Source organism: Mesoplodon bidens (assembly GCF_964165515.1).
Source record: "Mesoplodon bidens genome assembly, chromosome: 6".
NCBI classification, from domain to species: Eukaryota; Metazoa; Chordata; class Mammalia; order Artiodactyla; family Ziphiidae; genus Mesoplodon; species Mesoplodon bidens.
The window spans coordinates 24,373,559-24,388,620 of NC_138162.1; the positions used below are offsets into that span (position 1 = coordinate 24,373,559).

Here is a 15,062-nt window from a genome sequence, read left to right on the forward strand (position 1 = left end):
CAACCTTTTTGTTTGTTTGTCTGTCTGTCTTTTTTCCCAAGAGCCAGCATATCACCGCCTTCTCCCTTCAGCCTGCCACAGGGCCTCTAAGCCTCCCCCCAAGAGAGTTAGGTGCTCCTTCCCTGTGTTCTCCTAGCACCTCAGCTTCCCTGTGAGGTTCTCAGAAGATAGTGCAGTGTCTGAGTCATGTCCATATCCTATTACCCGGCTCAGAACTTGGCCCTGCAGTGGCACTTTATAAGCAGGGCTGCCCTGGATATTTGTATATGTTGTTCACTGCCCAGGGAGGACGCAGGGGGCAAAATCCAACCCATACTCTACTCTCCAAAACTTGGTATGGGGCTTTATTCACCCAGAGAAGGCACTTTTCTCTAATTCATATAAAGAGGCCACATCAGCCTGCAGCAGCCCTGTCATGAGAGTTTGCTGCATCCAACACCTTCCATTTCTCATACGCCACTGGCCTGTGGTTGCATCACCCATTCCCAGCCCCCATCACTTCCACCCTTTCTTCCATTGCTGACCCTGCTTTATCGCAGGCAGATCAGATGGAACAAAGGCATGTAGCAGGCTTGGCAGCAGCCCTGGGCCAGGCCCTGGGATTGGCCACTCATGTGACTCCGGGCCTACCCAGGCAGGGAGTCAGGATCTACCCAGTGTCAGCTGAAACCTGAGCCCTGGGGCAGAACGTTGGCCAAAGGTGACCCAGCGCACTGGCCTCAGGTCATTGCAGCGGCAGCTTACAGGGAGTGAGCTGCCCACTACTCCTCTCAGCGCTGTCTCCCCAGAGCCAGTGCTGACCATCACCCTCACCCTGGCTAAACATCCTGTGCAAGGACGTTCACTTCCCTGAGCCTGTTTCCTCGTTTGTAAAATGGGGATAGTAAGAATCTCTACTTCTAAGGAGATAAGAGATGCAAACTATGAAGTTGTTCACTTTTATAATTACTCGGAAGGTGACTTAGGGAGTTTACACGTTATTCTAAGAGTTAATGTACTGAGCAGGTACCCTATATCCATTATCTCATGTAATGCTTGCAAAGACTCTCTGTGAGTAGCTGTCACAACCCACCCCAGTATTGTAGATGAGGAAACTGAGGCCCAGGCAGGCTCTGTACCCTGCCCGAGGTCGCACAGTAAGGAGGTAACAAAGGCAAGATTCGAACCCACGTCTTTGTGACTCTAAAGTCCATGAACTATGCCTGTCTGGGCTCTTGAATCCTACTGTAGTTGTGTGTGGGTCTTGGATTTTCTCAGCTGTCCCTTTCCCTTGGTGCCAGGCCAGAGCACTGGTCACCACCTGCCCCCACCCCATCCCAGGAGCATCTTTTTTCAGTTCATCTCAGTGTTTGATAAGTGCCTGTTGTACCCCAGGGCTATGCTGGGCTCTGTGTGTGAATGAGGCTCTGGCTCTGCCCTCTAGGGATTCCACACTGGATAAGAAGACGGACAAGTGTTCAGCTGACCATCCAACCAGGTGCCGAAGCAAGCCACAGACAGTGGGCCACTGGGGGGAGAAATCTCAGGAGCAGGCATCAGGGAGGGCTTCTTGGAAGAGGTGGAATTTGAGATAAACCCATAGGGTGGACAGTATCTCAGAGGGTGGCCACGGCCTCAGGTGCAGGGAACCACACAAACAAAGAGAAGGAGAGGGGGAAGCCGTGGAGCCCATCCAAACTAAACTAGATTAATGGGACTGCCAGAGGAAAGCGAAAAAAGGAGTTAGGAGCCCAAAGGGCTCTGAATGGGTGGTTTGAGGGGAAGTGGTCTGTGGGCTGTTATCAGCACCAGTCAGAGTCATGCTCTGCGAAGATGGTTCCCGGCTGGATAGGAGAGGATTGGGGGTGGGGCGAGGCCATCCGGGCCCAGGAGACCAGAGGGGGCTCTGACTGCCCAGATGCAGGGGGCCTGTGGGGAGGTGCTCCTGGGAGCCTGGAGTCTAGAGACTGGACTGGGGCCTGGTGGGGGAGGGGTGGGCTGAAGGAAGTCTGGGGAGGGGGCTCTGCTGGCCCGGGCTAGGGGACGCCACCTGTACCTCTCGCAGTGTGCCGGGAGGCCTGGGCTCTGGGCGGTGTGGCAAAGAGGAGGTGGTGAGTGGCGCTGGGTTTATTCCTCGTTCTTGGTTAGTCACCAGGGCCTCCGGAGGCCGCAGCTTTCTCCGCAGCCCCTGCACCTGCAGCCTGTGTCAGCGTCTGTGTCCTCCTTTCTCCTTATACGGCCAAAGAAAGGGATTTGGGGCATTCTGCCTGGGGTGACACGGAGCCTCGCAGGCTGGCTCGGGACACAGATTCAGGAATAGGACTCTGGGGCAGTTTATTTACTCAGCCAGGCTCTCTTTACCTCCAGGCCATGTTCTCTTGCCGCCTGGAGTTGCCCTGGGACAGCAGTGAGGCTGGGGTGGGAGATGGTGGCTGACCGCAGCCCAGCGCGCTGAGACACACCTAGTCCAACCCTCCTTTTATCCCTCGGTGGGGAAACCGAGGGTCAGAGAAGGGACCGGCTGGGCCAAGGTCATGGATCAAGTTAGTGTCAGAGCTGGGCTGGAACTGAGGAGCCCAGCTTCCAGACAGGCTGCATGTATGGATGGACAGGAGAGACCCTCCCGGCGCCCAGGAAGCAGGCAGCACACATGGGATGCCTGCAGGCCCCGTACATCCCTGGCCGGCCCTATGCCAACAGTGGGGCCGCTCTCCGCCCGTCTTGATTCACCCTCCTCCCCCGCACCCCCCAGCTCCCTCCAGCAGGCCCTTCCCAGGACCCACAGGGCGTGGGGCACTCTCCCTGCCCCTTAGCACAGATGAGGTCTGGAAACAGGACCCCTGCCCCAATGAAGACACGGGCAACATGTGGGGGCAGTTCGCCGGATTTCTCAACTTTTCATTCCAATATTTGACAGTGAGAATGTGCTTCATATTTTGAAAAGGCGCTAAAAGAAGTGGATTGGGGTCTCAGACAGTCTCTATATCATCTACCAGGCCAAGCCGGCCAGAGCCCAGGGCTGTGCTGGCTCCTTCAAGGACAGGCCTGAGCTCTTCCCAGCCCTTTCAGGAGCCTTGCCGGATGGGCTGGTGGAATCTTACCATCCTCCCTCTGCCTGCCCTACTCAGCAGTCCAAGCCCCATCTGAACCCATACAAGCTCCAGTGAACTCATAATACCTGGGAGTAGTCCTCTGTCAGGAGTCTCAGCTGCGGTTCCATGCTTGTCCATTTGGGTGTTGGGCTGATGTGTCTTCTCAACCTTCCCGGGTTGCTGTGCATTGATCCTGTTCCTATTTTTTCCAATCAATTCAATTCCTTGCCCTTGCCCTAGAGATACAGGGTACTGTGTGCTCTCCAAGGGCTCACAGTCTAGGGTAGCATCATCCAACAGAACTTTCTGTGTTGATAGAAATGTTCTGTATCTGCACTGACAATATGGTAGCCACTAGCCAGTGGCTCTTGCACACTTGAAATGTGCCTAATGCAACTGAGGAACTGAATTTTAAATTTTATTTAATTTTTAAATGAAGTATAGTTGCTTTGCAACATTGTATTAGTTTCAGGTGTACAACATAGTGATTCAGTATTTTTTTTCTAGATTGGATTTTATTTCTATATATTCTATAATAATACAGTTGAAAATCTTGCCCACTTTCACACTCAATAACTTTAACAATCAGTTCTTCTTAAAATTTTGGCCTAGGAGAACATCTGTATATCCAAACAGATGGGTTTGTGTGTGTGTGTGCATGTGTGCGTGCACGTGTGTGTGTGTTTATAACAAAGATAAATATGTATAACCTATTATTCCCTGTTTGCCTTGAAAGAGAGTAACCCAAGGGCAAACTCCGTTTTTGTTTCTTGCAAACATCCTACGGTGTGGTGCCTTAAAGTACACTGCCTGTACACTGCTATATTTAAAATAGATAAGCAACAAGGACCTACTATATAGCACAGGGAACTCCACTCAACACTCTGTAATAACCTAAATGGGAAAAGAATTTGAAAAAGAATAGATACACGCACATGTATAAATAAGTGAACCACTTGGATGCACGCCTGAAACCAACACAACATTTTTAATCAACTACACTCCAGTACAATATGATTCAGTATTTTTATAGATTATTCTCCATTATAAGTTATTACAAGATAATGGCTATAATTCCCTGTGCTATACAATATATCCTTGTTGCTTATCTGTTTTATACATAGTAGTTTTTACCTCTTCATCGCCTATTCCTATCTTGCCCCCCCACTTCCCTCTCCCCTCTGATAACCACTAGTTTGTTTTCTATATCTGTGAGTCTGTTTCTGTTTTGCTATATATATTCATTTGTATTATTTTTTAGATTCCACATAAATTTTATTTAATTTTAATTACTTAAATTTAAGGTTTAAAAAAACCCAAACAATCTGACTAAAAAATGGGCAGAGGATCTGAATAAGAAGACATACAGATGACCAACAGGTACATACAAAGTTGCTCAACATCACTAATCATCAGGTAAATGCAAATCAAACCACAATGAGCTACCACCTCACACAGTTAGAATGGCTATTATCAAAAGGTAAGAATTAACAAGTGTTGGCAAGGATGTGGAGAAAAGGGAACCTTGTGCACCATTGGTGGGAATGTAAATTGGTGCAGTCACTATGGAAAACAGTATGGCTATTCCTTAAAAAAATTAAAAATAGAATGACCATATGATCCAGCAATTTCATTTCTGGGTATTTATCGGAAGGAAATGAAAACACTAATTCAAAAAGATATATGTATCCCCATTTCATTGCAGCATTATTTATAATAGCCAAGACATAGAAACAACCTAAGTGTCCATTGATGGATGAATGGATAAAGCAAATGTGGTATATACAATGGAATATTATTTAGCCATAAAAAAGAATGAAATCTTGCCATTTGTGATAACATGGATGGACCTAGAGGGTATTATGTGATGTAAAATAAGTCAGACAGAGAAAAACAGATACCATATGATCTCAGTTATATGTGGAATCTAAGAAAAAACAAAAGGCAAAACCAACCAAGCTCATAGATACAGAGAACAGATTGGTGGTTGCCAGAGGTGGGGGGTAAGGTGTGGGTGAAATGGGTGAGGGAGGTCAAAAGGTACAAACTTCCAGTAATACATAAGGCATGGGGGTGTAATGTACAGCATACTGACTATAGTTAATAGCGCTGTATTGCATATTTGAAAGCTGCCAAGACAGTAAATCTTAAAAGTCCTCATTGTAAGAAAAAAAACACTTTTTTTTGTATTGATAACTATGTATGGGGATGGATGTTAACTAGACTTACTGTGGTGATCATTTCACAATGTATACAAATATCGAATCATTATATTGTATACCTGAAACTAATATAATGTTATGTCAGTTAAAGAAGATTTAAAGTTAAAGAGCCACATGCAGCTGGTGGCTTCTGTACTGAACAACACAGGTCTAGTTGGAGAGACAGTTGTGGAGGCAGGTGACCCAGTAATGCAGACAGACTGGGCTGGGAGTAGAGAGGGACAAACAGTGGGCCACTTGAGTGTCCAGTGGGGAAGGATGGTTTCCAGGGGTAAGGATCAGGAAAGGTCTCGTGGGGAAGGGGGCATTTGTGATGGGTATTAAAGCACTAAGGATACACCAACAGGTGGGTACGGGAGGGTAGGGGCATTCCACATGGAGGCAGGAGGGCACATGAACATTTAGAAATAGACCTCTGCCTGCACGAGGTACCAGGTACCAGACTCCCCATCCCTGGGGTAACCAGGCTGAGTAAAGACTGAGAGAGGAAATAAAGACAAGGACTAAACTGCAGCACTTGGAGTGCCAGGCTGAAGAGGAGGCGGGGCTTATCCTGTTGGGTTATTGAATGAATTGAGACCCTGCAAGTTGCGCACAAGGCATTGGGAACATAGTAAGCTCTCAATAAATGGCAGCAGTTATTGGCAGTGGGAAGTGATTGGAGGTGGTTATGTGTTTCTGTTTGCTGCTTCTTTAGATCAATTTGGCAGTCTTGCCAGCTTAGCAATATTAAGTCTTCTGATCCGTGAATATGGGATGTTTTTATGTTTATTCAGGTCTTCCTTAATGTAGAATGCTGTGGTATAGTTCTCAGCGTGCAAGTCTTTACTTCTTTTATTAAATTTATTCCTAAATATTTTTATGTGATTGTAAATGGAATTATTGTCAAGTTTATTTTTGGATTGTTCATGGCTAGTGTATAGAAACACAGCTGGGTTTTGTATATCGATCTTACACCCTGCAAGCTTGCTGAACTTGTCTATTAGCGCTAATAGTTTTTTGTGGGTTCCTTAGGATTTTCTAGATACAGTATTGTGTCATCTGCAAATAGGAATAATTTTGCTTCTTCCTTTCCAATATGGTGACTTTTCTTTCATTTTCTTACATAATTGACATCCAAGATGATTTCCTTGTCTCGTTCCTGCTCTGAGGGGGAATGTCTTTAATCATTAAATATGATGTTAGCTTGCCTTCTCTGTCTTTTCAAACCTCTTTAAGATTATATTTACTTTTTAATATCTTATTGTACATAAAACTCAAACAATACAGTAAGATAACAACAGAACACAAAACAGGAAGATGCAAAGAAGAAAACACAAACTCCCCCAAATTCCACCACCACCAATATGCTCCCAGGCCTTTCAGTGCATATATGTATGTATATGGGAAATAGAGGTAACTTTACATAAATATGACCCGTTTTGTCACTAGGCTTTGTCTGCTCAATATTGTGTCATGGCGTATTTTCCAGCCTGGAACTGACGGTTCGCACCATCATTGTACAGTTGCCCATGTTCTACTCTAAAGCTGAACCATAATTTATTTGAGCAACCCCCTCTTGATGAACGTTTGTTTCCCTTGTATCCCCACTTGTATAAATGAAACTGATGAATATCCTCATCATATCCTTCCCAACACTGTGTATTATCGTGTTTTCCTTTCCCTTCCTTTTCATCTTTGTCAGATGATCACTATAGATTTGGGGGTAGGGAACTAGCATGATCAGAGTGAGGCTTTAGGAGGCTGACTCTGGCAGTCCCAACTTACTCTGTGACCTTAGGCACATCCTCTTCCCTCTCGGGGCCTGTTTCTTTATTTGTAAATTGCTAAAGGATTGGCTAGCAAACCTGGCTGTGTATTGAAATCACCTGGGGAGTTTTAAAAACCACAGACACCTGAGTATCATCGCAGCAAGTGATTCTGATTTAATTAGTATGGGGGACAGCCTGGGCCGTAGGATTTTTAAATCTCCCTGAGACTAGATGGTGTGAAGGTCCTTCCTTCTGAAATATTCTAGGAAAGGCTGCAGTGAAGCAGTAGAAAGATCTGTTCGTGGTGTCCAGCAGCCCTGGGTTTGAATCTCAGCTCATTCGCTCCTGGCTAGCTCCTGTCTTTTCAAACCTCTTTAAGATTATATTTACTTTTTAATATGGCTGTGTGACCTTTCAACTTCTCCAAACTTCCATTGCCCGCCCCCCCCCCACCGCCACGCCGTTCTTGGAGTGGGCGGGGACAGGGAGGTATTAAAATCCCCGCCCACCACTCAGGGTTTCTGCAGGTAGAGAAGGTTTATTTTAGGTCCTGCACAAATGAGTGAGAGGTGACTGTGTTCTTTTCTTGATCAAAGAGCCAGCCCTTGGGCAACAAAGTGGAAATGGAGATCGTGAGCATGTTGGAAAAAAATGCAACACTTCTCAAATTCGGCTACCACTTCACTCAGCAGGGGCCCCGGCTGCGGGCGTCCAACGCGATGATGAACAACAACGACCTTGGTGAGTGGACATATGCAGCCTACCCGCCGCCTCTCATTCTTTCCGCCTGTCGCTCTTTCCACCTGTCATGGGAAGTATGGCAGGGAAAACTCCACTGCCGCCTTCCCCAAGGGAGTCCTCTTTTTGGGCCTGACTCCCAGTTTTCATGCTGATTCCGTTCCCTTGTTTTCGGTGTTTGCGCCTTGCCTCCCCCCAGACCCTTGCCTAGACGCGAGCGCCCTGCCTGCAGGTGCCGAGGCCAGGCCCTCCTCCCTGCAGGTAGCTCAGCTGAGCACAGGGCTGGACCCAGAGTGCACCCTCAGCGTGTTAGCCGGGTGAAATGAAACGTGGGAGGCACAAAGCCAACATGGAGTCTCCTCCTCTTCTGAATACCCTTTTTGGAGCCCAGAGTCCTCTCCAGATCATACAGTGTGGCCCAAGCCCCAGATCCCAAGGCCACCAACCAGCCCTACTATCCACACCGCCAACCTAGGGGACTTCACGTTGCTTTTAACGTGAAGGTTGAAAATGCTGACTTTATAGTAAAGTAAAACAGGTTATATTTAATCTCAGTTAAAGACATAGTTTGTATTTTTTTCTTAAAAAAAAAAAAGAAAGAAAATGTCACAATCTTTCTTAGGAGCAAACACCAAATAGAAATACTAGTCAGTTGAACAAAAAGGGAGACCAATCACCGACTTACTTCCAGATGCTAAGGGTTCTCAAGCTCTATGCCTAGTTATTTGTCACGTGTATTCCTGCTGGCTGCTTAAAGAACTTGATAGAGTGTCCAAAGAGGAGTATGTCTGATAAGGCTATAGGAAAATAAGAAAAAAAACAAGGAGTAGGTCTGTTAACTTAATTGATCATTATATTCAGCTGTGAGTTTCCTAGAATCAAGGCAGGAGGAAGACAAACCAAGTTACATTATTCTTGTCAGAAGAGAAGGAAGCATAATGAGTTTTTTAAAAAGAAGAAAGCTTCTTTCTGGGATTGAATTGTGAAATAACTATATTTCTAAAGGACGATGCCTTCAGTGAGTTCTTCATCAAATTCAAACCTGCTCTAAATGTGTTTCTTTTTTTTGTTTCTAACGCTCAGTAAAATGCAAGGAGCTTAATACTAAAGCACATCTCGGAGTTCAGGTATGTCACTTCCTATGATGAATCTGAAGCTAGGTTAATACATGGAAGGCCTAGAAGAATGGGGATGAGTATGTAAGTGTGTATCCACGAGGCAGGTACTCACAGAACCTATGCATAGATAACCACAGAGCTACTCAATTCAACCAACATTTGTCAAAGTCCTATAGGGCACTGGCTGTTGAAGGTATAGCTTCCTGTTCTTAAGAGGCTATTTATTCATTGCTTACTCCAGCTGCTACTTTTTCTAGAGCTGCAGATCTAGAAAAGTTCATCAAACAAACAAAAACAACAAAAAACCCCACACCAGGTCAGGTGTCCTGGTTTATCTGAAGTGTCCTTATTTGAAATAAAACAGAGCAGACACAAACAGCTAAGAATTAGAATTATCATGGTGTAACAGAGGTGATAGGTACATTGAATTGCTGAGGAAGGCCTGCGACCTGGACTCTGTTGGCCCAGCTGTGATCTGGCTGCAGAACCAGCACTTAAAAGCCTTGAGTTCTATTCTGATAGACAGTCATCTCACTTTTTTTTTTTTCTCTCTCAGCTTAGATTAAGCTTCTTATGTGTCTCTCGGTGCCTATCTCAAGGCTAATCCAGCTTTGGTCTTCCAGTGGCAAGATGGCTTGGAGGACTTCTTTCTAGGGACAGAAGTTTCCGGATGACTAGAGTCAGGGGTGCTGTAGGGGGGACCCCAGGGTCAGCTGGAGGCTAGAAGAAATGGCCCTTGAGGACTCTCTGTCCTGAGAGTCTATGATTCCAAAATCCAGGCCCAATTCCTATCATCAGGGACTTGCTGAGGTTACGGCAGGAGCCCAGCGTGCCAGAGCTGGACGGGACCTCAGGCTCCTCCCTCCAGTTCTCTTCTGGAGAAACTGAGGCCCGGGAGGGACTGCCCTTCTAGACAGTGGCTCAGTCAAGTCACGCCCTTTGTTAGTTACAGTGAGCACTTTGGGAGCATCTTTTGTGTGCCCAGGACTGTGCGAGGTGACATAAGGGGTAGCAGAAAGCTAGTTCCCTGACTCAAGAAACTTTACAACCTTTTATGGGAGAAGAGACTCAAAATCATGCCCCCAAATTCAAGAAGGCCTACAAACTGTATCCAAACAAAGCGAGCAAATGATTTGTGAGGACAGAGGCGGGTTAATCCAAGCATCCTGGTGGGTGTGGGCCTGAGTCAGCCTTGCAAGGAAGAGACAGGTTGTGTGGGAGGTCAGGAGGCCTTCCTGGCAGGGGTGCTGGTGTAGGCAAAGGCAAGGTGGTAGGACCCAGTATGCAGGATAGGAGAGACAGGAAGTCCCGAAAGGATTGAGGAACTATTACTGGGCGTTACACCTGGACGGAAAAACAGGAGCTCCCAGAGGAGGGAGGGAAGGGTATTCCAAGCAGAGGGAACAACATGGGCAAAGGCAGGACGATGAACAGGTATATGGGGTGTTCACGGGAAGGGGGCTGGGTAAGTGTGGGAGGCTGTGAGCCAAAAAGGCCTTTAACGCCAAGCTCAGGAGTTTGGTGAGGAAAGCAGGTGGGAAGTGGGACCGTGGCAGTTTTCTGGGCAGGAATGACAGGTGATGAAAATGGGCCTCTGAGTTACCCCATGGAACTGTGCAGCTATTCCCTTGAGGTTTCCCACAGAAGGAATTAGAGCAGAATCATCTAGGTGACTGCACGCAACAGAGTACTAGTTGGTGAAGTAGGACATCTAGCTTTAAAAGCAAATTTGCACCCATCCGCTAATTTTTGTGAAAGAAACACTTCTGATTCTGATGGTGCGCCAGCGTCCTCCTGCAAAAGAGAAATCCTGCCTTTCTTTCCAACACAGTATTTTCATCCTGCTCTTGATGCTCTGATGAAGCAGACAGGCTTCCATGTTTCTCAGCTGAATATGTTTGTCATAAAAGCCTCCTGCCGGCCCCGGTCCAGCCACCGTGGTTGTTACCGTGTCTGCTGCTGCAGCCTGGCAGCAGCGGGCAAGCTCCGTGCGGTCGAGAGCGGGCCTCTCCGATTTCCTTCTCACTCCAGCCTACCTCTGTGCTGGCTCCTGGCCCATTGCCGGGTCTGCGGGAGCTGGGCTTTGCTTGCCTGCGAGGCAGGTGGGCTCTTCCTTGGGAGACATTTAATCCCTAAGGCCATGGGTCAGCCCTGCCCAGGACCCATCCTGACTGGCATGTCTTTGGTCCTTCCCAGCCTTTGCCCTGGGCTCTTAACAGAGGGTTCTGTGGGAGAGAGTGGGGTACCAGTGTGAGGGGGGTGTCAGGAAGGAGCCGAGGACCCCCATCTCTCTTCTCCCATGGTGACACCTCAGACAACTCCTATCTCCACACTATTTATAGCTGAGAGCCAGGCTGGCACTCAGGTCCTGTAAATCTGCCACTGAAGCCCTCTTCACTTAATGAAATCTCAATTGCAGCCTCCAGGTTAAGACAGTTGTGTGGTAGAGTAACATGTTTAAAAGCAGAAAACATCCCTTCCTGGGAAAGTCACTTTTTTACTATACTCTCAAGGAAGACCTTTCTAACAGGCGCCCCAGACACAGCACATACACCCCAAATCAATTTCATCATCTTCCCCCCCAAACCATCTTGGGAAAGGGCACTACTTTCCTCACAGCCATTCAAGCCAGAAATCTCTACCTCTCTCTATGCACTACCCCCAGCCCAGCCAGCCACCTCCTCACCAGCCACCTTGCCCTGCCCTTTGTCAAGCCCTCATCACATTTACCGGGCGTCCTGAAACGTCCTCGGGCCCTGCAGCTCCTCTAGCTCCTCCGGGGTGGGCATCTCACGCAGCGCTCATCCCAAAGCTTGTCCCACCACTCTGCTTAGAGCCTTTTCTGTGTTCCCACTGCTCTCAGGTTAAACTCCTTGACATGGCTTCTAAGTCCCTTAGTAATCGTAGCTGATACTTACTTACAGGGCACTTATTGCGTGCCAGGCCTTCTCTGAACACTTCAATCTTACCAACTCCTGTAACATTCCCAACAACCAGCTGAGGCAGGTGCTGTCGTCATCCCCCTCCTACAGTAAGGAGACAGAGGCCTAGAGAAGTAGGTAAGGTTACCCGCTGTCCATGGGCGGAAGTGGGACTTGTCCCGGCAGTCTGGCCCCAGAACCTGTGCTCTCCACCTCCTCTCTGGGTGAGGCCCTGCCAGACTCATCTCTTGACACCCCAACAAGCCATCCTCTTGCCCTACTGGTACCAACCGGTCCAGGTAGCTGGAGTGCCTCCCAGTGACCCAGGCAAAAGCCTCCCTTTAGAGGACTGTTACTCCTAATGCTCCCCGTACTTGCCCACCGTCTATCCCTTTATAGTTTAAGATTCGGCGTACAACTTACCCGCCGTCCTTGGAAAATCTGACCACTTCGTTCATTGTGCCTCTCATACTTGATAGAGATCTACCAGGGTACTTGTGATGTTTTATCAGATTTCTTGTAGGTATATCTTGGTCCCCTGTTAATCTTTATTTCTGGTACCTGTGCTTGGCACATCATAGCACTCAGTCAATGCTGTTGAATATAAAGGAATATAAAATGCCCCCCAAAGACATGATGGAGGTGTAAAGCTTGGTGGGAAGTGTTGGAGGGAGCTCAAGCCTCGAATGGGGGTTGGCCCAGATGACTCGAGATTCCTGCCGGCTCTGACAATCAACGAGTCTCTGGCAGTTGCCATGATAAGCAACGTGGAGGAGTTTGCTTTAATGAATGTAAAAAGCAGGTTGATTTGAAGAAGGATATTGGGAGACCTGGCTTCTGCTCCCAGTTGCGTCTCTTATTCACTGTGACTTGAGGCAAGTTACTTCCCTCTTGGCCTCAATTTCCTTCATTATTAAAATGGAAAGAAAAAAAGAAAACCTGAATAAGTGGGTGCCTTTCCCTTCTCCCCATCCAGTCCCTGCAAAAGCCAGTGGCAGGGGAACCCTGCACAGGTGCAGCCCAGTGTGCATACTGAGGGCAGGGAGGGGGAGACAGCACGGGATCCTTTTCTGTACCTTGAGCCACGAGCTGGGGACTCAGGTTCCGGGCTCTGCCGCTTGCTCTCAGGAACCCTGGCTCCCTTCCCTTCTCCAGGGGAAAGGAGCTAGTCCTCCTTGTGAGAACCAGATGAGATGTGGGTATGTAAAGCCTACATAGACAGGGCCGGATTGTACTGAGGAAGTCGCTGGACCGAGGCTCCAGATGAGTCACAAGCCTTGGTTCCGTCTGGTACCGGCTTTACTATTTTGTTCCCTGCCATACTTTCCTCATCCATAACATGGCAATGGTGACAACACTGACACTCCAGAATTGTTGGAGGGGCTCCAATGAGGGGTTGAGTGCAAAAGGGGTGTAATGCTTGTTCAGCTAACGTGGAGATGCTGTCAAGCCTGGCTCATGTAAACCCTCTGGTCACTCTGGGCAAACTTCTGCCCTTTGGGCTTTGGGTTTTGTTCCCCCCCATCTTCCCCCAAGCTGTTGGACATTCTGATGGTCTCCAGAAATCTGGCCGGACACACTGTCTTCTCTCCAGGAGACTGCCCACTGATTCGCATTCATTGTTCTTACGAGGAGGGTGGAGGGGAGGGGAGGAGCTCAGGCAAAGGCTAAACTCTAGGCCCCAGGCTGGGCAGCCTGTGTGCCCCCGCGCCCCTCCACATCAGCGCCTAGCCTCAGTTCGGTTCTTGTTGCAGCCCGTAAGCATCTATCTGAGGTCTGCCTGCTCAGCTCAGGAACTGGAAGACATCTAAGTATAGACAGACTTTTTTCCTCTCGCAATAGCTTCCTGTCTCTGCCCCACCGGCAGCCCCCTTGACTGCCCCCTACCGGCTCCACAGTCGTTGACCGACCTTTCTCTTGTGGCTGATCTAGCTTGCTGCTTGGTTTTCATCTGCAGACACTATAATTTGTTTCGAACCCTCTCCCTTTGCTATAACAAAGGGAGCCCTACCCGCCCCTCCAACCATCCCCGACATCCTGTCAGCTAATGACCCCAGCCTGCAACCCCCTGGCTCATGCTTTACATTTAACTACTTTGTTATGTGAACAGTGTTTGGGCTTATATTGTCTTGCCCCCGGGAAAACGTCAAGGTTGACCATAAGGGGACACAGATAATACAGGGTAATCTTCAGGGCAGACACTGTTGTTTACACAGGCAGGCCAAACGCTTTGAGGAAGAGTTGGGGGAAATGTTTCCACCAGGTTAAGATCTCATTAAGATCGACTGAACTTAAATCTTATCTGACCAGAGTGAGGATCTTCAGCCGCGGGGCCTCTGTACACAAAGGACAACAGCGGAGTTGGATAAAGTGGGTTTTATACCTGTATGGCCAGCGATTTAGAAGTACTTTATGAACGAATCTACACCACTACAGACCCTCCTCTCAGTGAAGGCTCACAAGCTGTCCTTTAAAAACACCAGACATCAGAGTTTGCTGAGCAAAGTTGTCAAGAAGCTTCCCGGCGCTCTCAGAGCCACGGTGGTGGTTCGGGTGCACAGGGACAGCTGGCTCACGTCTCATCTCCATTCCTTTCCAGTGAGGAAGAGGAGGCTGGCAGACTTGACCGGGCCCATCATTCCCAAGTGCCGGAGTGGCGTCTAGTGTGTGCGGGTGCCGACCACGCCTTTGAACTGGACGTGTTCTACTGATAGGCTGTGCTCTGCAGTGGAAACCGGAAGGCAAATGCCAGCACAAACCCTGTTGTGGTTCAGTTCTTTACGCACTAAGGTGTTAGGTTCGCTAGTGGTTGTAGTTGAAAATTTTATAAACTATGGTGAATGTGAAGTTTTTCTTTAGTCACAGAAGTTCAGTCCGGTTATTATTTAAAAACTAAAAAGCCCCCGAACTGGCAGACCTTACTGAAGACAATGTTAGAGCAGCAGTGACTTCACCCCAGGAGCCCAGTTTCGGTGACCTTGCTGTGTGGTGTTTCAGGTATATTTAAAATGTGTAACATGAACAAACAGCACCCTCTTCCACGTGATTGAAAAGCATTATAAACTATTTTATTACCAATTTGATCTTAGCTCTTTAGCAAACAGAACATATCATCATTCTTTATTAATTCTCCTTTAAATTTTAAGAACCTCAAGATTCAAGTTGCTAGATTGATTTCTGGATCAAGAACACAATTTTTTTCCCCTCAAGAAAGACAAAAAGACTGAAGCCACAGAGCTCT

General features: G+C 47.8%; 1 protein-coding gene across 1 annotated transcript in view; it reads left to right on the plus strand.

Moving 5' to 3' along the window:
* The window catches only part of TMOD1 (tropomodulin 1), an 81,536-nt gene extending 66,515 nt beyond the window's left edge, over positions 1-15,021 (plus strand). Inside the window, exons 9-10 of the mRNA XM_081236596.1 lie at positions 7,641-7,785; positions 14,421-15,021. Of these exons, the coding sequence (XP_081092722.1) occupies positions 7,641-7,785; positions 14,421-14,485 (210 nt within the window). The 3' untranslated portion in view covers positions 14,486-15,021. The remainder of the gene's footprint in view (positions 1-7,640; positions 7,786-14,420) is intronic.
* The last annotated feature ends 41 nt before the right edge of the window (positions 15,022-15,062 follow it).